Here is a 25284-nt window from a genome sequence, read left to right as displayed (position 1 = left end):
AACAGGGGAAAACCACCTCAAACAACAATTAAAACTCAAATAGAAATTGGACACTCTGGAAGCAAGTAAAAATGATATAACACCTGGAATCTTCAGCCAAGTAACCAGAGATCATTTTGGCAACTAACTTAATTGGGAAGGAACAAGGGCTGCACAGTGGCACAGTGATTAGCACTGCTGCCTCACAGTGTCAGAGACCCGGGTTCAATTCTGGCCTCGGGTAACTGTCTGTGTGGAGTTTGCATGTTCTCCCTGGGTCTGTGTGGGTTTCCTCTGGGTGCTCTGGTTTCCTCCAACAGTCCAAAGACGCAGAGGTTAGGTTGATTGGCCATGCTAAATTACCCCTTAGTATTAGAGGGACTGGCATGGTAAGTACATGGGGTAATAGGCCTGAGTGGGATTGTTGTCAGTACAGGCTTGATGGGTCAAATGGCCTCCTTCTGCACTGTAGAGATTTTATGATTCCCTGAAAGGGACTTCACCTAATCCCTCAAATGCAAATAGTTTAAAAATAATTTATTGAAGAATCTGGTTAAGCGCAACTACTGTAGATTTCCCATTCCGCCTTAAAGTGTTGAAAGTTGGATTTAATGCTAATCTGCACAATCTCTTGATTGTGACATTCAAGAACAAAAAATATATCTATTCAAGTTTGTTTGGACTTTTTTGTGGAAATATTATTTCTTCTTGGGTGGTTTCCAGAACGTTCTCCTATCAAATTACCTACATGTAGTACGCCAGTTCTTTAGAAACCTGACTGAAACTGCCTGTCAGCTACAGCATGCAGAGGTGCAGCTGGCACTTATATCCCACCCTGCTGCTGGGAGCGTTCTGAGAGTGGAAAGGAACAGCCTGGATCAGACCAAAAGGAAAACAAAAAGGTTTTTTGCTTCTTGTTAATAAAATGTACTCATGGCACCTCATACAAAAGTAATTGGTCCTTCGGAAATTAATTAACATTTGCCATCCTCACTGTAGACCCAATGTAAAGCCCAGAATGGCACCTACTCCTTCTCTTGGCAGACCTGTGTCCCATTGGACCCCATGGAAGACTCACCGTCAGAATTTCCAGGACCTTCCCCCCTCGTCACATTGATTTGTTCTAATAAATTTGGGGAGGGGTAGGCGGCGACATGGTGGCATTGTGGTTAGCAATGCTGGCTAACAGCACAAGGGACCCGGGTTCAATTTCAGTCTTGGTTCACTGTCAAAGAACAAAGAACAGTACGGTACAGGAACAGGCCATTCGGCCTCCAAGCCTGTGCCAATTATGATGCCTGCCTAAACTAAAACCCCGTGCACTTACGGAGGAGTCTCTATCCTTCCATTCCCATCCTATTCATGTATTGGTCCAGATGCCCCTTAAATGCCTCTATTGTACCTGTTCCCACCACCTCGCCAGGCAGCGTGTTCCAGACATTCACCACCCTCTGCATAAAAAACTTGCCTCGCATATTTCCTCTAAACTTTTCCCCACGCACCTTAAACCTATGTCCCCTAACATGTCTGCGCATGTTCTCCCCGTGTCTGCGTGGGTTTCCTCCCGATACTCCAGTTTCCTCCCACAATCCGAAAGGCTCGCACTGGCCATGATAAATTCTCCCTCAGTATCCCCGAACAGGCACTGGAGTGCAGCGGCTAGGGGATTTTCACAGTAACGTCATTGCAGTGTTAACATAAGCCTACTTGTGACACTAATAAATAAACTTTAAAAACTTTTCAAAAATAACTTAATGCCTCATTCACAACTCCTAATCTAATCTAGGCTGCCGGCAACCAAAATACACATCCTAATTCCCAAGCATACACTGCTGTCATAATGGTGCATTGCTCCCCAGAGAACACATAGGACATATTACCATTTGATTCCACTCCTGTTCAGAGTGAGATAGACAGTTTATATAATCAGACTCAGAACCCAAATAAAAAATGCACAACTTCGGGTAAGGCAAACCTGCCAACCTGATAACGACTCATTTATCACGGCTCTCTGTTATTTAGTCAATTCTCTATCCATGTAAATATATCACAGCCATATCATGAGTTATTTACTTGTGTCGTAACCTTTAATGTGGCACCTTTTTGAATGCCTTTTGCAAATCCCAAGAAGGCAACACCGATTGGTTCCCCTTTATCCAATCTGCTTGTTACAACCTCAATGAATTCTAATAAATTTTTCCTTTCATAAAACCATGTTGACTCTGCTTGTATTATGATTTTCTAAATGTCCTGATCAGATTATCATAAAAGTGGATTCCAAAATTTTCATAATGTCAGATGTTAGGTTCACTGACCTATGAGGTAAGAGTTAGTAATTATTCTTATATCATGGAAATTCACTAGAAATCAAACATGGTTTGCTTACTCAAAATCACATCATCTGGCCATTGTGTTCAAACCAAAACTGATAACAACTCTACGAGCAATGTGCTGTACCCAAGCAATGTTACTCCAAAAATATATTCCCAGGAATTTCTGCTATCTGTTAGTCTTGATAGCAGCTCAATCCTTACTTCCCCTTTGTAATTAATGTACTGGATACAGAGGCTCTGACCCTGTTGCAGTTTGTTAGCTTAACAACCTTATTTCTATGTCATCATTGCTACTTTACAACTGTGACTATACTCCAAAAGTACTTCATTAGCTGTAAAGTGCTCATGTGTTTATGAAAAGCGCTCTATAAATGCAAATCTCGCTTTCATTTCCAGTAGGAACAGGCTACAAAGATGCTGCTGTCAAATCAGTCAGAATCAAAGGCACAACGTTGAGGGATTGCTGCATGTCCTAGCACCTTGACAGCAAGCTATTTACTTAGAACAAAGCCCCTTAATCTCATTTCCAAATCAGGCTTGCCTAATTTCTTAGGCAGATTGCCACCTTTCATCTATTTTTCAAATGTGACAAGGGGGGAATCACTTTCATTTTGACTTTGACTACTTTGGGATCAAAAGTTTTTAAGTTTATTTGTTATTGTCACAAGTTGGCTTCCATTAACAGTGCAATGAAGTTATGGTGAAAATCTCCCAGTCGCCACACCCCAGCACCTGTTCGGGTACACTGAGGGAGAACTTGGCTTGGCCAATGCATCTAACCATCACGTTTTTCGGACTGTGGAAGGAAACTGGAGCACCCGGAGGAAACCCACGGGGAGAATGTGCAGAATCCACACAGACAGTGACCCGAGCTGGGAATCGATTCCAGGTCCCTGGCACTGTGATGCAGCAGTGCTAATCACTGTGCCATCGTACTTAGTAAGCACAGAGGCAGGATTTTCTGGATCTTCCTGCCAGCGGGATCTGGAACAACAGGACCGACCAATGGCGATCAAAGGTGCGAACAACAGAAAACCGTGTTAACGGCAATTGGACTAGAAGATTCTGCTGCCAGCCAATGAGGGGTAGTCTCCCTGCTGTCGCCAATGACGGCGCGCGCATGGGATGGAGTAAGGAAAATCCCACCCCTAACATTTACATCACAGCAGCTCTCCCCCCACTCCGGCTCCTACACCTTCCAGGGACCAGAGAATCTTTCCTCCTTCTGCCACTTTCAGATATTTGAAATATCTTGTAACTGCACTTCATCCATTAATAGACCAGAAACACCTCAATGCCTACAACAGATTTCAGAAAGCTTCCTGACCTGTTAAAGGTATTGAATGTTTGGGAAATATCATGTCAACATGATGTCTCTCCACAAAATATTCATGCAAATATTCATTAATAATTCAATGACATTCCAAATGTCCAAGTCAACCGGATCACAGATATTGCTGCTAACTTTAAGTTGAGGGCTGCTTGCAACAAATTCATTCGCAAAACTTCCCATTTTTAGAACACTGTCGCCCTATGTGACCTTGCCATTACAGACTGCCATCTGAATCCTTGCCCCAAATCTCTGCAGTTTAGTCCTTATAATCTCCCGCAGAGACTTCCCTACCATTTAGCTAAGAAGACATTAAAGAAGATGCATACATATGTGCTTTTTGTCAGAATAAATGCTATAGATTCATCAGTTGAGAGGCTGATCAGTAAGTATAAAGAAAACTGATCCGCTAAACCCAGTGCACAGGATCTAATCAAAAGGAAGGAATTACAACCTAGCACTTCCTATTCAGCCCATAGAAGTAATCTTGCCTACATCCTTGAGTCTTAAAGGAAATGGCTGCAAAGAAAGGTTAGACAGAGTAGATTCAGAAAGAATGTTCCCAGCGGTGGGGGAGTCCAGAACCAGGGGTCATAGTTTGAGGATAAGCGGTAAACCTTTCAGAACTGAAGTGAGGAGAAATTTCTTCACCCAGAAAATGGTGAATGTGTGAAACCATAGAATGTAGCTGAGACCAAAACGTTGTCTGATTTCAAGAAGAAATTAGATATTGCTCTTGGGGCTAAAGGAATCAAAGGATATGGCGGGAAGGGGGATCAGGATATTGAATTTGATGATCAGCCATGATCAAAATGAATGTGGAGCAGGCTTGAAGGGCTGAATGGCCTACTCCTGCTTCTAGTTTCTATGTTTCTATAGTGGATGCACTAGTTGTAATCTCCTAAAGTCTGGAAAGGTCCTAACAGATTGGAAAATTGCAAACATAACACCTCAAGAAAAGGAGGGAACTTGGAAGCAGGAAATTATAGGCCAGTGAGCCTAACATCTGACATTATGAAAATTTTGGAATCCACTTTTATGATAATCTGATCAGGACATCTGGAAAATCAGAATACAAGCAGAGTCAACATGGTTTTATGAAAGGAAAAATTTATTAGAATTCATTGAAGTTGTAACAAGCAGGCTGGATAAAGGGGAACCAATCGGTGTTGCCTTCTTGGGATTTGCAAAAGGCATTCAAAAAGGTGCCACATCAAAGGTTACGACACAACACAATAACTCATGATATGGCTGTGATATATTTACATGGATAGAGAATTGACTAACTAACAGACAGCCGTGATAAATGAGTCCCTATCAGGTTGGCAGGAACTGGTGGGGTGCCAAAGTGATGAGTGTTGGGGTCTGAACTATTTACAATCTATATTAATGACTTGGTTGAAGTGGACAGTGTATTACGGCCAAACACAATGATGGAAAAGATAGTTAAAAAAGCAGATTGTGAGGAAGGTACAAAGATTCTGCTAAGGGATTGAGATAGGTCAAAGAAGTGGGCAAAAATTTGGCAGACGGAATACGTGAGGTTATCGACATCAAGAGAGAAAAGCAGACCGATATTTTTATGGAGAGACTGGTACCAAGGGATCAGTGTCTTTGTGCATTAATGACAAAACAATCAGCACATAGGTAGCATGAATTAGGAAGGCAAATGGAATCTTGGCCTTTATTACAACAAGTATAAAAATAGAGAAGTCTGGCTACAACTGTACAGGCCATTGGTGAGACTCTATCAGGAGTACCGCAGAGTTTTGGTTTCATTTAAGGAAATTTGTTATTATTCAGGTCAAAAACTCCAAAGTGTTTTATGAAGCGCGCCTGGATCATACGTTTTGCACTTCGAATTTAACTAGGGTAAGCATGAGATGTTTCACTTCAGGTCAGATTCAAATGAGCCAGTAGGGAGCTTTTATCAAACTAAAATTTAAGAATACAGTTAACATGTATAGAAAGAAAATTAGCAATATTTTTTCATCAACTGCAAACAAAAGAAACAACCACGATATATAACCCTTAATAGTTAAACACCATTCCACCGAAACAAGTCCCATAAACAAAACCTTTACCATGGGTTTAACACAGCAAAATATGATGCTCACGTGATACTGAAATTTAGTCCTTTGATTGAATGCTGCAGTTCTTCTGAGGCACACACAGACAAGCTTGGAGTCAGAATAACTTCACAAAACACCAGGGACGGACTCTAAGCAAGCCAGCCATCAACAGCAGACTTTCTACTCCAGGATCTTACTTCCAGCTAACAGCAAAATTTCCAAAACGAGGGAGAGAGAGAGAGAGAGAGAGGGACAGAAAAACACTGCTTTCCAGCTTGATGTCTACCCCCTTCTAAACTAAAACTGAAAATGAATCTTAGATTTTTTTCCTGTGGAGGAATCACCTGACTTTGACTTGTCAATCAATCTTCCCCCTCACAATGCAAGCTCATAAAAGATCACAGAGTAAAAATAAACAAAACTCCATTTAAGCCATTGAAATAACAATAAAATAACTTCTAGCAGATGGCCTGGCAGCAATGAGAAAACTGAAGCAGAGAACAGGATTAAAAAAAAACATCTGAGGTATACTAATGTCACAATTTACTTGCAATTGAGGTTGCTTATCCAACGCCATCCTCCATCCATGGAGAATCACTGATTGATCTCCCTGTGGGGCTTGTTGAGTATGAGTTTCCTTGGTAACAGACAGTGGCCTGCCCAACTAGAACTTATTACCTGATCCTTTTATAAAGCAGAATTGTAATCACACACAGGGACTAAAGTTTATTTATTAGTGTCACAAATAGGCTTACATTAACTCTACAATGAAGTTACTGTGAAAATCCCCTAGTGGCCACATTCCAGTGCCTGTTTGGGTACTCTGAAGGAGATTTAGCATGTCTTTCGGACTGTGTGAGGAAACCGGAGCCGCCCAAAGAAACCCATACAGACACGGGAAGGAAATGCAAACTCTGCTTAGACAGTGACCCAAGGCCGAAATTGAATCCGGATTCCTGGCGCTGTGAGGTAGCAGTGCTAACCATTGTGCTAATGGAGATCAGACTGGAAAGAGACGATCAGGCCAAATCTACTGAATGGCAGAGCAGGCTCACGGGACTGAATGGTATACTTCTGCTTATATTTCTAATGCTCTTATGTTACAGTTTTGGTTCATTTTCAAGATCTCCTTGGAGCAAACATCATCCTCCTCTCTCCTAAATTAAGAACTCTGACCATTTCTGCACATTTAGATAGAGGCATGAGATTAGCTCTGATTTGTAATCAAGGTCTGTACTGTAAATCAGTTGTCATTCTCTTCCCTGGTTTGTCCATTTGCACCATTTTCTGAGAAGTGTAAAGTTCTTTATAAATTGAGGCTAAGCTGCGCTCAAATAAATGTGAGTAAAACACACATTCAACTAACACTTAAATGAAAATGTTTATAATTAATTTGTTGTTTTTCATCGCAACCAACAGGGTTGATCTGACAGTTCTGCTCAATGAGTAAGCCAAACACTTTACAGGTTTAAATGGCTATCACTGTTTTAATAGGGGGAAACCCAGAGGCCAACAAAAGGACAGGCTTTCAGAGAGGCACACAATTACTGTAATCCTGACAGAGACACACACCAAATACAATATCCAGTCTCAGAACTATGCTGGTGTAAGGGAGCCTTCCTATATCGAAGGTCATCTGGAAGTGGTGCTTATAACAAATAACATTCCATTTTATAAACCCCAACCGATGCCACATTATTGCAATTAACAGTGATCAGTGTTCCAGTGCCATGGTTACTTCCAACAGCTCCCCATTATTAAGACAATTGGCCCAGCCGTAATAGTGGCAGGTAAATTTAGACTGTTATATTGGGAAGATTGGTATAGAAGGCAATACTAGCTTAATGGTAAAATCTGGGCGGCATGGACAAGTTGGACCAAAAGGCCTGTTTCCATGTTGTAAACCTCTATAGCATCGTAATCAGCATAAGAATGGATAATGATACTAATAAGCTGCTCCTTATCACTAACTGGTTAACTATTAAAGGATTCTGTGGAAGGCTTTATGACTGCACTATTGACCTCTAATCATTAAAATTCACTATCACTTTTAATAGCTGTGCAATGCCGTGTTCAACACTGATATGGGTTCAAGAACTAATAAATGGAACAAAACAAGACAACTGCCATTCTTTCTTTAGCAGTAGCGTTCTAGTGAAGAGGCCCCACAGTAGGTTAATTAAAAGCAAATCATCGCGGACACTGGAATCTGAAACAAAAACAGAAAATGCTGGGAAATCTCAGAGGGCCTGGCAGCATCTGTGGAGAAAGAATTTGTGGGACATGAGTGTTGCTGGCTGGCCAGTATTTATTTATTGCCCTAGTTCAAAAGAGTCAACCACTTGGCTATAGCTCTGGAGTCACACGTTAGGTGCATTGACCCGAAATGTGGCGACTCGGGGAATTTCCACAGTAACTTCACTGCAGTGTTAATGTAAGCCTTACTAATAAATAAACTTTACATGTTGACCAGACCAGGTAAGGACAGCAGATTTCCTTCCCTAAAGGACATTACTGAACTACATGAGTTTTTCTGACAATGGTTTCATGGTCATCAGTGGATTCTTAATTACAGATTTTTTTTTAACTAAATTCAAATTCCACTATCTGCTGTGGCAAGATTCGAACCAGGGTCCCCAAACCATTAACTGAATTTCTGGATTAATAGCCCAGCAATAATACCTGTAGGCCATCCCCTCCTCTCTATTCTCTCTCTACAGATGTTGTCAGAGATTTTCTAGCAGTTTCTGTTTGTGAAGTAAATTAATGAAATTGTTTAAAGCAAGACAAGGAAATTTAGACAGCACCTTTCACAACCTCAGGATGTCCTAAAGTGCTTTACAGCCAATTAACTCCTTTTGAAGCACAGTCACTGTTATTATGTAGGAAATGGGGCTCTCACTATGTGCACAGCAAGTCCCCACAAGCAGCAGTGTAATAATGGCCAGATAATTGGCTTTTGTGAATCTGATTGAGGGATAAATATTGCTCAAGACATGGTGGGAGACTCCCCTGCTCTTTCGCAAAATGGTGCCATGCGCTCGTCCAGGAGTTTGGCCTATTTAATATCTCAGCTGAAAGACAGTGCCTCCAATAGTGCGGCATTTCTTCATGAGTTGGATGATCAGCCATGATCATAATGAATGGTGGAGCAGACTTGAAGGGCCAAATGGCCTCCTCCTGTTCCTATTTTCTATGTCTATGTTTCTATGCCATACTGGAAGCCAGATTTTCGTGATCAAGACTTTGGACTTGGACTTAAACTCACAACATTCTGACCTCTGAGGCAAGAATGCCATTCATTGGACCTCAGTGGGTACACAAGTGCTGGCAAGAGGTGATCAGGAGATCCACAATGTGGGGGATTGCCAGCTTCAAATGTACTGGCCATTTAGATTTGGTTTGGCACTGCTCAATATGATCTTGATGTGCGTCTTTCTCTCATCTTTCCGAGCAGTCATTGTTTGGATGTTTGAGTAATGCAGTTTATGCCTTGTTCTAAATATCTCAATTCCCACTGGGCTGGTAGGACACATAGGTCAGTACCAATTCTATGAAACAAACCTTGTCCAAAGAGGCATTTCACAGAAAAGGCCCATTTCCAACACAACATTTGGAGTATTGAGAGCAGTTTTGGGCCCCATATCTAAGAAGGATGGGCTGGCCTTAGAAAGGTTCCAGAGGAAGTTCATAAGAATGATCCCTGAAATTAAGAGTTTATGGTATCAGGAACGGTTGAGGACTCTGGGTCTGTACTTGTTGGAGTTTAGAACGATGCAGTGGGGAGGATCTTATTGAAACTTACAGGATACCATGAGGCCTGGATAGAGTGGACGTGGAGAGGATGTTTCCACTAGTAGGAAAAGCTAGAACCAGAGGGCATAACCTCAGGCTAAAGGGATGATCCTTTAAAACAGAAGGCTGTGGAGGCCAGATCATCGAGTGTCTTTAAGACAGAGATAGGTTCTTCATTAATGAGGGGATCAGAGGTTATGAGGAGAATGGGGTTGAAAAAATATCAGCCATGGTTGAATGGCAGAGCAGACTCGATGGGCCGAGTGGCCTAATCTTGCTCCTATGCCTTAGCGTCTAACCCCTTTCCAACAACCTACCCGTTCTGGCAAGGACCATTGCTAAGCAAGTTCATTTAAAACAAAACTGCTCTTTTAATAATTATGTTACATTTGGTTATAAAACAAATCAGCATTGTATTTGAAGATATATATAAATATCAGTCTGTGTATAAAAATATATCTATGATAACAGCGAGAATGGTGAGACCAGTGCAAAGAAAGCTTCAACTGAACATCACTTCAAATGTCATCATTGCAGTCCAGCTTCTCATTGAATCATAGAATCCTTACAGTGCAGAAGGCGGCCATTCAGCCCATTGAATCAGCACCAACTCTCCAGCATAGTATCTTACCTAAATCTTATCCCCGTAACCCTACATATTTACCACAATCCTCCTAACCAACACATCTTTGGACACTAAGGGGCAATTTAATATGGCCAATCCACCTAACCTACAAATTTTTGGACTGTGTGAGGAAATTGCAGCACCCGGAGGAAACCCACACAGACATGGGGAGAATGTGCAAACTCTACACAAACCATCACCCAAGGCCGGAATTGAACCTGGGTCCCTGGAACTGTAAGGCAGCAGTGCTCCAGGGCCTATAAATACACATAAATAAACTTATACACGCATATTATATAGGCATATTCATATATCTGTGTGCTGTATAAGCTAAGCATTACAAACATTTTTGTTTTATTATTCAGATTTTATTATTTTTGTAACATCTGTTTACAATGGAGTTCTAGGAGGTCACATTCATTGGATTTGATTTGATTTATTATTGTTACATGTATTAGTATACATTGCATGCTGCACAGACAAAGCATATTGCACATAGGAGAAGGAAAGGAGAGAGTGCAGAATGTGGTGTTACAGTCATAGCTAGGGTGTAGAGAAAGATCAACTTAATGCAAGGTAGGTCCATTCAAAAGTCTGATGGTTGCAGGGAAGAAACTGTTCTTGAGTTGCCTGGTATGTGTCCTTAGACTTTTTTGTAGCTTTTTTCCAACAGAAGGTAATGGAAGAGAATATGTCTGGGGTGCATGGGGTCCTTAATTATGTGGGCTGCTTTTCAGAAACAGCAGGAAGGGTAGGCAGAGTCAGCGGATGGGAATGAGTGATGGACTGAGCTTCGTCCACGACCCTTTGTAGTTTCTTGCGGTCTTGGGCAGAGCAGGAGCCACTCAAAAGTCTGATGGCAGAAGGGAAGAAGCTGTACTTGAGTGGTTCAATGGACTGACAAACAGCTTGGATGGGAATCTTTCCAGCACTTCCCCACAAAATTCCCCAAAGGGTGTAAAGATACTTTAAGAAAAGGAGTTTTTTTTCTATCTGCTCTCTAGTAATATCACAGTATGTTATAAAGAACAGCATTCCTCACAACCAACAATGGGGCACTCATCCATTGTGGCTCGCGGATGCCATGCAGGGCTCCTAAGTGCTTCTATATTGCCCTTGTCATTGGTAGATACCCTCATCTCAACATACATTGCTCAAATTCCAAACCTTCTGGTGTAGTGGATAGAAGATTCTTTATTCAAGTCAATTGTGAATGCAGAAACATGCACAGCATAATAGAGAATCCCCTTCCATTTCCACACCAGATTGAATGGTTAATCTGGAAGAAAATGATTCTTGCTGTGCAGCACTGGAATTTAGAAAAATTTAAACCTTGGGCATGGATTTTAGAACAAAGTGCTTCAATTGTTTAAAAAATAGTGGGTGATTATGCTCGATTGTCCAAGGCAAGTAATCTTTAGCGCGCATTACCACTGAGCATCTGGCTTAGCATCACCTTATCAAGGGCAAATAGACTATTGAGGGATGGGCAATAAATGCTGGAGTAGCCAGCGACACCCACATCCCGCGAATCCCAGAAAATAAAAATTTATTCCTCACTGAGATGAGGAGGAACTATTTCTCGCAGAGGGTGGTGAATTTGTGGAACTCGGAGCCCCATAGCGAAGTGGAGTTTGAATCATTAAATGGTTTCAAGAAGGAGATAGATATATTTATGATTAAAAAAAAAGGTTAAAGGGATATGGAGGATAGGGAGGTGGATTTGAGACTGAGGAGAGATCAGCCATGATCTGATTGAATGGCAGTGCAGGCTCAAAGTGGTCAATTTGCCTACTGGTGTTTCTAATTACTATACACTGCAGCCTCACAGCACCAGGGACCCAGGTTCAATTCCAACCTCGGGTCACTGTCTGCGTGGAGTTTGCACACTCCCCCCCGTGTCTGCGTGGGTTTCCTCCGGGTGTTTCCGTTTCCTCTCAAAGACGTGTGGGTTAGGGGTTGATTGGCCATTCTAAATTAACCCTAGTGTCAGGGGGATTAGCAGGGTAAAATATCTGGGGTTATGGGAATAGGGCCTGGGTGGGATTGTGGTCGGTGCAGACTTGATGGGCCAAATGGCTTCCTTCTACTCTATCGGGATTCTATGATTCCTATGTTCATTGCATTTTGTCCAGCTCGAGATCCAATCCGGCACCTTAGGAAACGAGAGCAGCCATTTTAACAATAAGACAATATATTGTCTTCAATTAATCCAATGGCATTGATTGCACTCAGTTTCTGAATCAATTGGCTGCATTTTGCTGAAATTGACTCTGTGACATGAGGTCAATAATTCATTTCAGACTTCCCTCTTCAAAGCAACGTTCAGGCTAACCACCAAGTCAGGTCGCCCTGCCTAACACGCCAGTTATAACTAATTAAAAAAACATTTCTTCAATCTCATCTCCCCACCCCCAACCTCTGAAAAACAGATCCACACATAGGACTTCAGTGACCGAGAAACCAGTAGAAAATGCAACAGAAAGTGAAATTGCAAAGCTGTAATTCAAAGTGAAAATGCCACTGCCTTACTATCGATCTGAAACCCACCATTACTTTCAGTGAAGTGCAGGTAAGAAGCAATTTTACTGACTGGAATGTAACTTAACATACATTATTCTGTCACATAAAGAGGATCTGGAGTGATATTAACAGAGTATGACATCCATTTTTGTTGGTCTGTAAATACACTGATAATCATAGGATAGAATCCCTACAGTACATTGAGTCTGCACCATCTCTTCGATAGAGCATCTTACCCAGACCCTATCACCGCTAACCCTACATATTTAACCCTATCCTACACAGCTTGGGACACTAAGCAGCAATTTAGCATGGCCAATCCACCTAACCTGCACATCTTTAGACTGTGGGAGGAAACCAGAGCAACCAGAGGAAGCCCACTCAGAAAAAGGGAGAACGTGCAAACTCCACACAGACAGTGACCCGAGGCTGGAATTGAACCCAGTGCTAATCACTGCCAAGACCAATGTAGGAGTCCTTGCTAATGTTTATCCCTCAATAAACATAATTAAAAATAGAATATATGATCAGTATCACAGTGCAATTTCTTTAGAACTTGTTGTGCAAAGGTTTGTTTTCGCATTTCCTAGTATCGTAACAGTGACAGTACTTCAACTGCAGCTCACTGACAGGAAAGCACTGTGGAACACCCTAACATTGTGAAGAGTGCTATAACAACGCAAGTCTTCCTTTTATGACCTATGAAACCAATACAACAGATTACAGTAATGACCCAATGCTCGTTAGCTTTCACAGGTTATGACAGATGTAACGGGTGGTTGACAATGGCTTGCAAGACACCGCTGGGAAAAATACTGAACACTAAACCAATAACAAACATCTTGTCCCCTGGGTGAAACACAGAAGAGAGTTGCACATTAATAAGACTCCCACTGCACTGATTTCCATCAAATCTATATGCAGAAAATAAAATTGAATTGCCAAAGAAAGCAAGGAGCTGTTGGTTGCGACAAACTATTTTGAAATTAAGATAATGAAAGCATTAAGGATCTCGCCTTCTATCGTGTTACAATCAAGAGCCCTTTAGTATGAGAAATCTGTGATTTCCTGACCAGTTCAGGAGAAGATCTGAATTTAAACAAAGATAATTACATCGATATGAGGACAGTTTATGCCCTAGTTGACTGGGCAGTAAGACTAAAATATAGGGCAGTTGATGAACAGCGGTAAGTATTCAAGTCCTCCCAACTAAAATATATTCCAGAGAGGAGGAAAGGTGGTAAGAGGGAGGAAAGGCTTCCACAGCTAAGAAAGTAAGTCAGGATAACACAAAGATAAAAACTACGGCATACTGGGTGGGGTTTTACGATGTCACTCTTCCCAAAACTGTAAAATCCCACTGAGATCAACAGACCTTTCCATGTTCTGCTCCTCGCCCACTCTGATTTCCATGACAGGCAGGACAATAAAATTCCGGCTATTGTATTGCAAAGGCCATTGACACACCGGAAGATTGGGAAGTTTTTAAAGATCAGCAAAGGACCACTAAAAAAAAAGTAAGACAAAGAGCAAAGGTAAATTATGGAAGAAAACTAGCATGAAGTATAAAAATGAACAGTAAAAGCTTCTGTAAGGATATAAAGAGGAAGAGAGTAGCTAAAGTGAACGTTGGTCCTTTGCAAGGTGAGGTTGGGGAGTCAATAGTGGGGAACGCAGAAATGACTGAGTAAATCAATATTTTGCCTCAGTTTTCACGGTGGAGAACATTAGAACCATTCCTGTAGTAACAGAGATTATAGAAAGGAAGGAACTTAGAACTGTCATCATCACTAAGGAAAAAGTATAGAGCCAACCATTGGGATTGAAGGCAAGTAAGTTCCCAGGGCCTGATGGCCTACATCCTGGCGTCTTAAAGGAAGTAGGGTTGGAGATAGTGGATCCATTGGTTACAATATTCCAAAGGTTCCAGGGGATTGGAAAAATGCTAATATAACACCCTCATTCAAAAAGGGAGAGAGGCAAAATGTAAGAAATTATAGGTCAATTAGTTTAACACCTGTCGTTGGGAACTTTTTAGAATCCGTTATTAAGGAAGTAATGACAGGACATTTGGAAAGTCAAAATGCAATCCCTCAGAACCAGCATGGTTTAATGAAGGGCAAATTATGTTTGATTAATTTGCTTGAGGTCTTCAAAGATGTAACAAGTAAGGTGGACAATGGGGATCCTGTAGATATTGTATATCTGGACTTACAGAAGGCATTTGATAATGGCCCACACAAAAGATAAATTATGAAAGAAAACTAGCACGAAGTATAAAAATGGACAGTAAAAGCTTCTGTAAGGATATAAAGAGGAAGAGAGTAACTCACATGGTTAGTTCACATGGAATTAGGAGTAATTTATTATCTTGGATAGAGGATTAACTAACCAACAGAGAGTTAAGATAAATGGGTATTTTTCTGGTTGGCAAGGTGTAACTAATGTGATGCCACAGGGTTCAGTCCTCAGGCCCCAACTATTTACAATCTATATTAATGATATAGATTGTACCATAGTCAAATTTGCAGATGACACTAAAATAGGTGGGATAGTAAGTTGCGATAATGAAATAAGAAATTTACAAATGGATATGGATAGGTTGAGTGAGTGGGACAAAATTTGGCAAATGGAGTTCAATGTGGATAAGTGTGAGGTTATCCATTTTGGTTAGAAAAATACAAAGGCAAAATATTATCTGGAGAGAAATTTCAGAGTGCTTTAGTGCAGAGGGATCTAGGTGTCCTTGAGCATGAATAGCAGAAAACTATTATGCAGCTGCTAATAAGGAAGGCAATGGAATCTTGGCTTTTATTGCCATAGAAATAGAATATCAAAGAAGTGAAGCATTGCTGCTACTGAACAAAGCGTTAGCGAGACCGCACTTAGAATGTTGTGTACAATTTTGGACCCCTTCCTTGAGGAGGGATGTAGTTGCATTGGAGGAGGTTCAGAAGAGACTCACTCGACTGATTGCAGAGATGAGGGATTTGTCTTACGAAGAGAGATTGGGCAGTTTAGGCCTATACTCCCTGGAGTTTAGAAGGCGAGAAGATCTAATTGAGGTGTACAAGATGATAAGGGGGATTGACAAAGTCGATGTGGAGGGGATGTTTCCTCTTGTGGGACTATCATAGAACAGCAGGCCATGGTTTTAGGATAAGGGGTGGCCGATTTAAAACAGAGCTGAGGAGAAATCACTTCTCTGAAAGGGTCATGAATGTGAAGGATTCACTCCCCCAGAGCGTGGTGGATGCCGGGACATTGAGACCGCACTGTGTACAGTTTTGATCCCCTTACTTGAGGAGGGATATCATTGCATCGGAAGCTGTTCAGAGGAGGTCCACTAGATTGATTCCAGAGACGGGGGATTTGTACACAATATTCTAAGTGTGGTCTCGCTAATGCTTTGTTCAGCAGCAGCAACACTTCAATACTTTAATATTCCATTTCTTTCACAACAAAAGCCAAAATTTAAGGAGGAGGTGGACGGATTTTTAATTAGTAATGTGTTTGAAGGGCTTTGGTGAAGGGGAAGGAAAGTGGAGATGAGGCTGAGATGAGTCATGGTTGTATTAAATGGTGGAGCAGGCTCAAGGGCCTCCTCCAACTCCAAGTTCTCATGATTCTTATGAAACTGTACAAGTCGCAAGAGTCACCTCAGGTTTCAATTTTATTGTTGACGAGATTTTACGCAAAAGTTAAATCGCCTCTCTTCACACTTGCTTTTTGCATCTTGTGTATGTACAGGAAATTAGATCAGAGCTCAGAAGCAAAGCAATATCTGTGACAGAAATTTAGTGCTGCAATGCTGATCAAAGTGTAAACAAGCTTATTATTCCAAATGCATGTGGATCAAAATTCAAATTGGTCAGGGTGGTGTACCACTGCGAGATTGCACACAGCAGAATGGTGAAGATTTAATCTCCTGTTCCAGTGAGTTCTTGATCTCAGCCACCTTGGGTTCGATGGAAGCAAGCTGTCTGCTCAATATGCTGAGAGAAGGCAAGGATGAACCGAGAGTGAGTTGTTGCCAGGGTAGTTCCTCCATTCTCCCTGGCAGCCAGCCAAAGAACAGAGAAGCCAAAGGCCAGAGAACACAACATTCGTGAGCAGTCTTTGGTTGCCAGATCAGCAAAACCCAAACAAGGGAAAAAGAAAATAATCCTTAAAAATTATCTGATGCCCTCACTGGATAAATACCAGATTCTGTTTTGGAATGTACTGCACTCCTAAATATTGTTCTTTTAAAAAAAGATATTCATGACGTTTTCACTTGGTTTCATTTGGGATAGAATGCATGCAGCAGGGAGGGAAGAAGGATCGAGGGAGGAAGGGGTTACAGAATGAAGTATATGGACTTGACACAGATTGGGTGAAAAGTTTTCTATTTTTACAGAAGTATGATTGAAATCAAATTTGGAGAACATTTGGCACTGGGTGCAGGCAAAGAGAATCTATTAATATATCTCACAATCCTTCACATTTCACAAATTATCCAAGTAAACATTCCAATGAGAGTGAAGTTACTGAAAACATTCTTCTTTTTGCTCCAGACTCCAACTTCTAACTCCCAAGCTAATGCATGTAACTGTGTACAAGAATAATGCATATAAGCCTTTAGTGCATAACACAACGTACACCATGGTGGCATATGTGGGGTTAGCTGCATAGCTATATTTTAATGTAAGCTTTGCTGTCCATTTGAAGGCCACTAACATCAAATGTTTCCATCAGGCAAACTAGCAGAGGCTAGTTTAAAAATAAACTCACAAAGCAAATCTGCAGTTCTCAGCTACCAGTTTTTAAAATTTAATCAGATTTAAATCTTGCCTTTTTTCAAGCATCAGCTTAACCTGACAGCTAAGAAATGATAAGCGATGATGATTTAACTGAAATTACTGACTAACTTGTTTTGAGCATGTCCAAGATGGGATGCTGTTTTTGTCACACAGCCTGCCTTTTACTAAATCAAATGCTTGTAAATACCACATTAAGACTGCAGTAGATTATAGACTTCAGTAGAAAAAGCTATCCCTCCACTGGCAAAAAAGGCTTTTTATCTCATTCATGATAAAAAAACGTTTACAACTCATTTGTATTTAACCTAAGGCTGCATTTTAAAAGCTTAAAAATTTGTTGCTCTCAAGTTTCAGATTATCTGGAGCACTAATTCCACTGCATGAAGCTTATTGCCGTGAAAGGTTGTTGGTTAAAAGCATATTAAGTCCTATTAAAGTGCCATTTGAGCTTAAACTCTTCTGAACAAGCAGACAACTTTATTTGCATTGAGCGTCATTGTTTGTTGTGGGCGGCACGGTGGTTAGCACTGCTGCCTCACAGAGCTAGGGATCTGGGTTCAATTCCCGGCTTGGGTCACTGTCTGTGCATTCTCCCCATGGCTGTGGGGGTTTCCTCCCATAATACAAAGAGATGTGCTGGTTAGGTGCATTGGCCATGCTAAATTCTCCTTCAGTGTACCTGAACAGGCACCAGAGTGTGGCGACTAGGGGATTTCACAGTAACTTCATTGCAGTATTAATGTTAGCCTACTTTTGACAAAGATAAAATAAACTTTAAACAAAAAGGCTATTTTTCTAATCGCCATTTTTTTTTCTCTCTCAAAGTTTATTTTACCTTTGTGCTGTTCTATTGGTCATTTTTATTTTAAATTTAAATATACAAATAGTATTGTGCATCAGTCAAACCTGAAATTTCTTCTTGTGATCTTTGTCTATTTCTTGGGACAAGTTGCTCATGGAATAAACTTGCCGAATTGGATTTGCAAATCTATTAGACAAAGGAGCCTGCAGTACATTCGAACTAGCTGCCAAAAGCCTGACGGTAATTTCGCTTTGTGCATTTCTTGGAAAGTTTGATATTTGAATCTGTGGGTGTGGCAGGCACTTTACACGGCAGGCAAAAACATCAGATATTGCCAAGAGCAATAAAACGAGAGCTAGGAACACAGCAAATATAGACACATAGACTACCAGGGAAAAAACAATCTTTTCAAAACAGACATGCTGAATAAACAAAACGTTTATGCAAACGTTCGTTTGGCAGCACAGAACTTGAGAATTACGGGAAAAAGACACATGTTGTCAAAGCTGTCCATCTTGTACTCATCAGGCCAATCTGCAAGAATACCAAATGTAAAGGGAACAACAATTTATACTGAAAGAGAAGAGAGTGCGGATTGGTTGGCAAGTGATTGAGAGTCCTGATGAGTGCAAGTTGAAAAGCTTCAACAACGTGTCTTTTTTTAAGCAATACTTAAAATTGGCATGGGAGTAGTTTTTGTTTGACAAACCAGAATAATTCACCAACTAGGTTCAATCCAATTTGGCAATGCAGATAATTATGCAAATTGACCCAACTCCTGAGCCAAATGCACTGTACAAGATATTTTCTTGCTTAGCACAGTACTTTCCCACCCTCTGGAATCCTGTTCAAGCAGCATCATTATGGAGAGTTACAATCAAATAATTCTGAGCACTTTTGTACAACAACAACAGCATGCATTACACCAGAACTTTTACCGTAGTGAAAATACCAGTGTGCCTCACAGGAGCAACATCAGCCACAAAAGGAGGTAGGGGACAGGTAACCAAAGGTTGGTCAATGAGGTAGGTTTTAAGAAGTGTCCCCTCAAGGAGGAGAAGGTGGTAGAGAGTTAGGGATGGAGTTCCAGAACTTAGGCCATTGACTGGTGTGCCTTCAACTGTCGATGGTGAGGTGATCAAAACCATAACAGGCCTGAGATTGAGGGAAGTAAAATTCTTAAGAGCACTGCAGGGGTTTGAAAACAAGGATGGGAGTTTTAAAATCCAAGATTGAGGTCAGCAGGCAGAGGAAGGATGAGTGAACAGGACTCTGGTGCTGATAGGGCACAAGCAGAGGTTTGTAGGCCTCAAGCCTGCAAAGGATGCAAGATGGAGCTCAGCCAGGAGAGCAATTAAACAGTCAAACCTGGAGGTAACAAAGACATGGATGAGGGTTTCAACTGATGAGGCGAGGGAATAGCATGGATGGGCAATGTTACTGAGGAGGAAGGAGGCAGGTTTGGTCTCAGAGGACATATGGAAATGGAGGCGCATCTCAGGGCCAAACAGGATGCCAAGGCTGCCAAAGACTTGATTCAGCCGAAGTGGCCAGGAAGAGGGATTGAGTTGGTACCTGGTTTCTGTTTATAAGAACTAGGAGCAGGAGTAGGCCATCTGGCCTCTAGAGCCTGCTCCACCATTCAGTAAGATCATGGCTGATCTTTTTGTGGACTCAGCTTCACTTATCCACCCGCTCACCATAACTGTTAATTCCTTTACTGTTCAAAAATCTATCTTTGCCTTAAAAACATTCAATGAGGTAGCCTCAACTGCTTCACAGGGCAGGGAATTCCACAGATTCACAATCCTTTGGGTGAAGAAGTTCCTCCTCAACTCAGTCCTAAATCCCTTATCTTGAAGCTATGTCCCCTAGTACTGTTTTCACCTGCCAGGGAATGAGAGCACTTTTAAAAAGTCTGTAATAACACTCAAAGGTTTGTACTATTTCAACTCAGCATGGCTCCTGATGTCTGCCATGGTGGATATTGGGTGATTTGGCATGGTAGGTGGATGGGCAAAGGATGATAGGTAGTGGGCATGGGCTGACACGGTGGATAGGAGGGGCCATAGGCTGGCTTAGTGTGGGCATATGTATGTGAGGTGGGAAGGGAGGGGGAATGATTGCTAGCTGGCTTTTTCATTTTTCTTTTAAACACCTTATCACAGTACTAGCCACAATACAGAAAGTTTTCTATCCAGATCCCCCTCCTCACCTGGCAGCCTATGCTTTCCTTTTAGGGTCACCTGGCCTGACTCCCTGAGGACACAGCCAATCTAGAAAGCAAATCCCATCTTCCAGGTCACTTTTACCCAGCTCAGGTTTGTGGAGCCAAGAAATGTCCCGACTCTGTGTCCCTGCCCCTGGAATGAAAATTCAGCTTGCGTTTTCGGATGAGCAGCACATTGATGAGAAATAAGTTGAGGGGTGGGAGAGACATGGATCAATATCCAGAGATCATCACAAAAGAGAGGAAATAGATGCCATTGGTGATGAGTAACTTTTATAACTGGATCCAGGTGATGGCAGTTCTGCCTCCCAGCTGGACAACAGAGGACAGGGCGATGATTCAATCGGCAATGTGAAAGGCTGCAGACAGATTGAGAAGAATGGTCAGACAGCCTGTTGTCACAATCGCACAGGATGTGGGGTGACTGTAGTAACTGCTGTTTCACTACTGCGACAGGAGCAGGAACTTGGATTGCTGCAAAGATTAGTATTAATTTGGAAGGTACCAAAAGTGTAGGTCAAAAACATCCAAACCTACCAGTGGAATGTGCTTTTTAAACAACGAGCGGGATTTTCTGGCCTCACTCACCCTGAAATTGGAAAATCCCGCCCAAGGTCACTTTTCCGTGGTCCACTCCTCTCCCTCTCCGATTCCCATGGTGGGTGGGACAGTAAAATTCGAGGACATATCTTTTTCAATTGTTTATAGGATGTGGGTATCATTGGCTAGGTCGGCATTTATGGCCCATCCCCAATGAGGAGACATTGGCAAGCCACCTTCTTGAACCACTGCAGCCCAAGTGATGTAGTTACACCTACAGTGCTGTTAGGAGGGGAGTTCCAGGATTTGGGCCCAGCTATGGTGATGTAGTTCCAAATTGCGTGCAGTTTTGGTGTCCTTATCTGAAGTAGGATGTTCTTGCTGTAGAGGCAGTGCAGCAAAGGTTTACCAGTCTGATTCCTGAGATAGCAGGACTGATGTATGAGAAGAGATTGAGTCAGTTAGGATTGTTTTTGCTGGAGTTCAGGTGAATGAAGAGAGATCTCACAGAGCCTTATAAAGTTCTAACAGGACTAGACAGCGTAGACGCAGGGAGGATGTTCCTGATGGTAGGTGTGTCCAGAACCAGGGGTCATAGTCTGAGGATTCAGGATAAACCATTTAGGACGGATTTGAGGAGACATTTTTTCACCCAAAGAGTGGTGAACCTGTGGAATTCATTATCATAGGAAGTAGTTGATACCAAAACATTGAACGTATTCAAGAGACGGCTGGATACAGCACTCAGGGCGAATGGGATCAAAGGCTTTGTGGAGAAAGCAGGATTGGGTGTTGAGTTAGACGATCAGCCATGATTGTGATAAATGGTGGAGCAGGCTCGAAGGACCAAATGGCCTCCTCCTGCTCCTATCTTCTATGTTTCTATATCCCTGGACTTTAGAGGAATGAAGGGGAACCTCATAGAAACCTGAATTCTAACAAGACTAGGTGGGCTAGATGCAGGAAGGCTGTTTCTGATGGTGGGGGTGTCCATATCCAGGGGTCAGAGTCTGGGGATACAAGGCAGACCATTAGGTCAGAAATGAGGAGCGGTTTCTTCACCCAGAGAGTGGTGAGCCTGTGGGATTCATAGAATCCCTGCAGTGCAGAAGGAGGCCATTCGGCCCATCAAGTCTGCACTGACAATAATCCCACCCAGGCCTTATCCCTGTAACCCCATACATTCACCCCACTAACCCCTCTCGCCTATGCATCTTGGGAAATTAAAGGGCAATTCAGCATATCCGATCAACCTAACCAACATATCTTTGGACTGTGGGAGGAAACCGGAGCACCCGGAGGAAACCCACACAGATACAGGGAGAATGTGCAAACTCCACACAGATAATGATTCAAGCCAGGGATCGATGTCCCCGGTGCTATGAGGCAGGCACTGTGCCATTGTGCTGCCCCCAAGCCACCATTAAATTCACTGCGTCAGAAAGCAGTTGAAACCAAAACATTGTAAGTTTTCAAGAAGGAATGAAATCTAATTCTTGGAGCAAGGAGGATCAAAGGATGGGGAGGGGCGAGAAGGGATCAGGCTACTGAGTTGGCTGATCAGCCATGATCATAATGAATGGTGAAGCAGGCTCGAAGGGCTGAATGGCCCCCAGGCTGCTCCTATTTGCTATGTTTCTGGGTGGTGTGTTTGACTTGCAGGTGTTGGGGTCCATCTGGTTACAAATTATTAAAAACACAGCTGAAGCTACAAAGATCTGATGCACATTATAAAATTGCGACCTTGCAGTGAATATCTGAGTATTGTTGTACAGTCTAACAGACCAGTAAAATACCATGTCCTTTGCCTATTCACCTGCCCTCAACCACTGCAATGCTGGGTGCTAGTACCCCGGTGCCTGCTCTGATTGTTTACCAATGTATGGAGTAAGCCCAGCCAGATGTAGGTGTTGGATGTGAACCTGACCAGGTTCGATTACAATGTCCCACAGAGTAAAGGTCTCATGCTAACGGCCCAAGCTTGTACAACGAATCACTAAACACTCCAGAGAGCCAAAGCTCAAGGCGAGTGTTCAAAAGCAATGGCAATGGGTGGAAAGGAACACGAGGTAGGAACCAACAAGTTAATGTTCCGCCACTCAAACAAAGCTCCAAAAAATTCTCATACATTTGGGTATTATATCCTGAAGCTGTGAAAGCACCCACGGCAGGGTTTCCCGGAAGGAACGCTTCAACGATAAAGCTTCATCTCGTATTTCCCATTCAAAAGACAGCACCGCCTCAGTCCCTCTGTAACTGCTTACGACTTAACAGGAGGTAGATCACTGCTACAGATCTGGGGATGTCCCCTGTCACCTCTTTTAACGCTTGCAATGACTTGCACATGGGTACCGCCGTCAGATTTAAAACGTTAGTCACCAAAAATGAGTGTGAAACGTTCACTCCAATGTATCAGGCCACCAGATATGAAAGATGTGCCATTTTGGGAATCAATTCCGATCTCTGCGTGATGTCCTAACCTCCGACAACAAATAGAATGAGAGGCGAAAACACTGACATATACTGATTGTACTTACGTTCCCAGGACTTCTCTGAAGTCGTACGCCACTTTTATCTCTTCCTTCTTTTTCCACGTTTTGTCCATTTCTCCTAGAGGCATCCTATCCTATATCTTTTTTTTATATTTTCCCAAAGATTGTAGCCTCTTCCACTGAGGAGAAAAAAAAACAGGGAGGAGAATCAACACTGGATTTACTTTCCAATTGCATATATATATAAAAAATTCGCCTAGAAGCAGCAACAGCGGCTGAGTATGAAGATCAAATCTGTCTGGGTGTCAATTACGAATACCCTAAAGCAACAGGAAGGGAGGTAAATAAATACTACCTTGCTTTTCGACACATACATAATGATTTACCCAATCTTTTAAGAAACGGTGCAGAAAAGAACCTCTCATTGTAAGACAGAAGACAGGGTAAGGCTTCAATGATGGTCGTGATCATTGAAGGAAAGGCAGAATCCAAAGATCTGCTTTGTGGCTTACCTGGTTGTGTGTGTGTGTGTGTGTGTGCAGTGCTTGGTGTGGGTGCTGACAGCCTGTCTCCTCCTCTGTGTGTGTGTGTGTGTGTGTGTGTGTAGCTCTGTGTGTCTCTGGGACAGTGTCTATGGGAGAGTCTGTACCTCTGTCTCTCTCTCTCGCTCCAGCACTCGTTACATCCAGCGCCAGCAATCAGCTGCTGCCGCATTGACGTCAGCGCCCCGCCACAGGCGGGCGGGGCCTCGCTTTCCCCCTCCCCTCTCCACCAATCAGAGACAATCGGAGGGTGGGCGGCAACTCCGTCCAATGGGCAGCCGGGTGAGTCCTGGGGGGCTGTCCAATGGGAGGGGGGAAGCCCAGTCCCGGGTGAAATCGATCAGTCTGGAGTCCCATTCATGAATTCCTCCCCAGCCCAGACTGCACCAAACCATCTATACCTGTATAGTTAGCCCTGTTCTTCTCTCCCAGGGGGCTGCATGGCCCGCTGAGTCTTTCCTACTTTTGTTTTACACTTCATCAATTTGTTTTACTTTATTTTATCAGTGTCACAAGTGGGCATGGTGGCACAGTGGTTAGCATTGCTACCTCACAGCGCCAGGAATCCAGAGTTCAATTCTTGGCTTGAGTCACTGTTTGAAAGGAGGCTGCATGTCCTCCCCGTGTCTGTGTGGGTTTCCTCCTGTTTCCTCTGAAAGACTTGCTGGTTAGGTGCATTGGCCATGCTAAATTCTCCCTCAGTGTACCCAAACTGGTGCTGGAGTGTGGTGGCTAGTGAATTTTCACAGCAACTTCATTGCAGTGTGAATGTAAGCCTACTTGTGATAATAATAAATAGACTTTAAACAAACATTAATGCTGTGAAAATCCCCCAGTTGCCACACTCTGGCACCTGGTTGGGACACTGTAGGAGAATTTAGCATGGCCAATGCACCTAACTAGCATGTCTTTCAGACTGTGGGAGGAAACCAGAGCACTGGAGAAAACCCATGCAGACACAGGGAGAATGTGCAGACTCCACACAGTCAGTGACCCAAGCCGGGAATCGAACCCAGGTCCCTGGCGCTGTGAGGCAGCAGTGCTAATCACTATGGCACCATATCACCTCCTCTCTCTGCAGGGGCTTCATGGCCCGCTGAGTCTTTCTCCTGCATTTTGTTACATTTCAGACTCATGAATAAATCTACCCCCAAACAAGGATTTTACAACAAAACATGCTCATGCATTCATTGCACTATTTTGATTTTCATTTGATTTG

The 25284-nt window shown here is 42.5% G+C and overlaps 1 protein-coding gene across 1 annotated transcript in view; it reads right to left on the bottom strand.

Moving 5' to 3' along the window:
• Positions 1–24108, bottom strand: part of LOC145336444 (calcium/calmodulin-dependent protein kinase type 1-like) — a 200931-nt gene extending 176823 nt beyond the window's left edge. Inside the window, exons 1-2 of the mRNA XM_080181753.1 lie at positions 24036–24108; positions 23569–23702 (exon numbers count right to left, since the gene is read on the bottom strand). Of these exons, the coding sequence (XP_080037879.1) occupies positions 23569–23651 (83 nt within the window). The 5' untranslated portion in view covers positions 23652–23702; positions 24036–24108. The remainder of the gene's footprint in view (positions 1–23568; positions 23703–24035) is intronic.
• Positions 24109–25284: the final 1176 nt, after the last annotated feature.

This window comes from Carcharhinus amblyrhynchos, chromosome 3, assembly GCF_965287045.1.
Source record: "Carcharhinus amblyrhynchos chromosome 3, sCarAmb.v2.hapA, whole genome shotgun sequence".
In the NCBI taxonomy this organism is placed as follows: Eukaryota; Metazoa; Chordata; class Chondrichthyes; order Carcharhiniformes; family Carcharhinidae; genus Carcharhinus; species Carcharhinus amblyrhynchos.
This window is presented reverse-complemented; position numbering and strand designations above follow the sequence as displayed.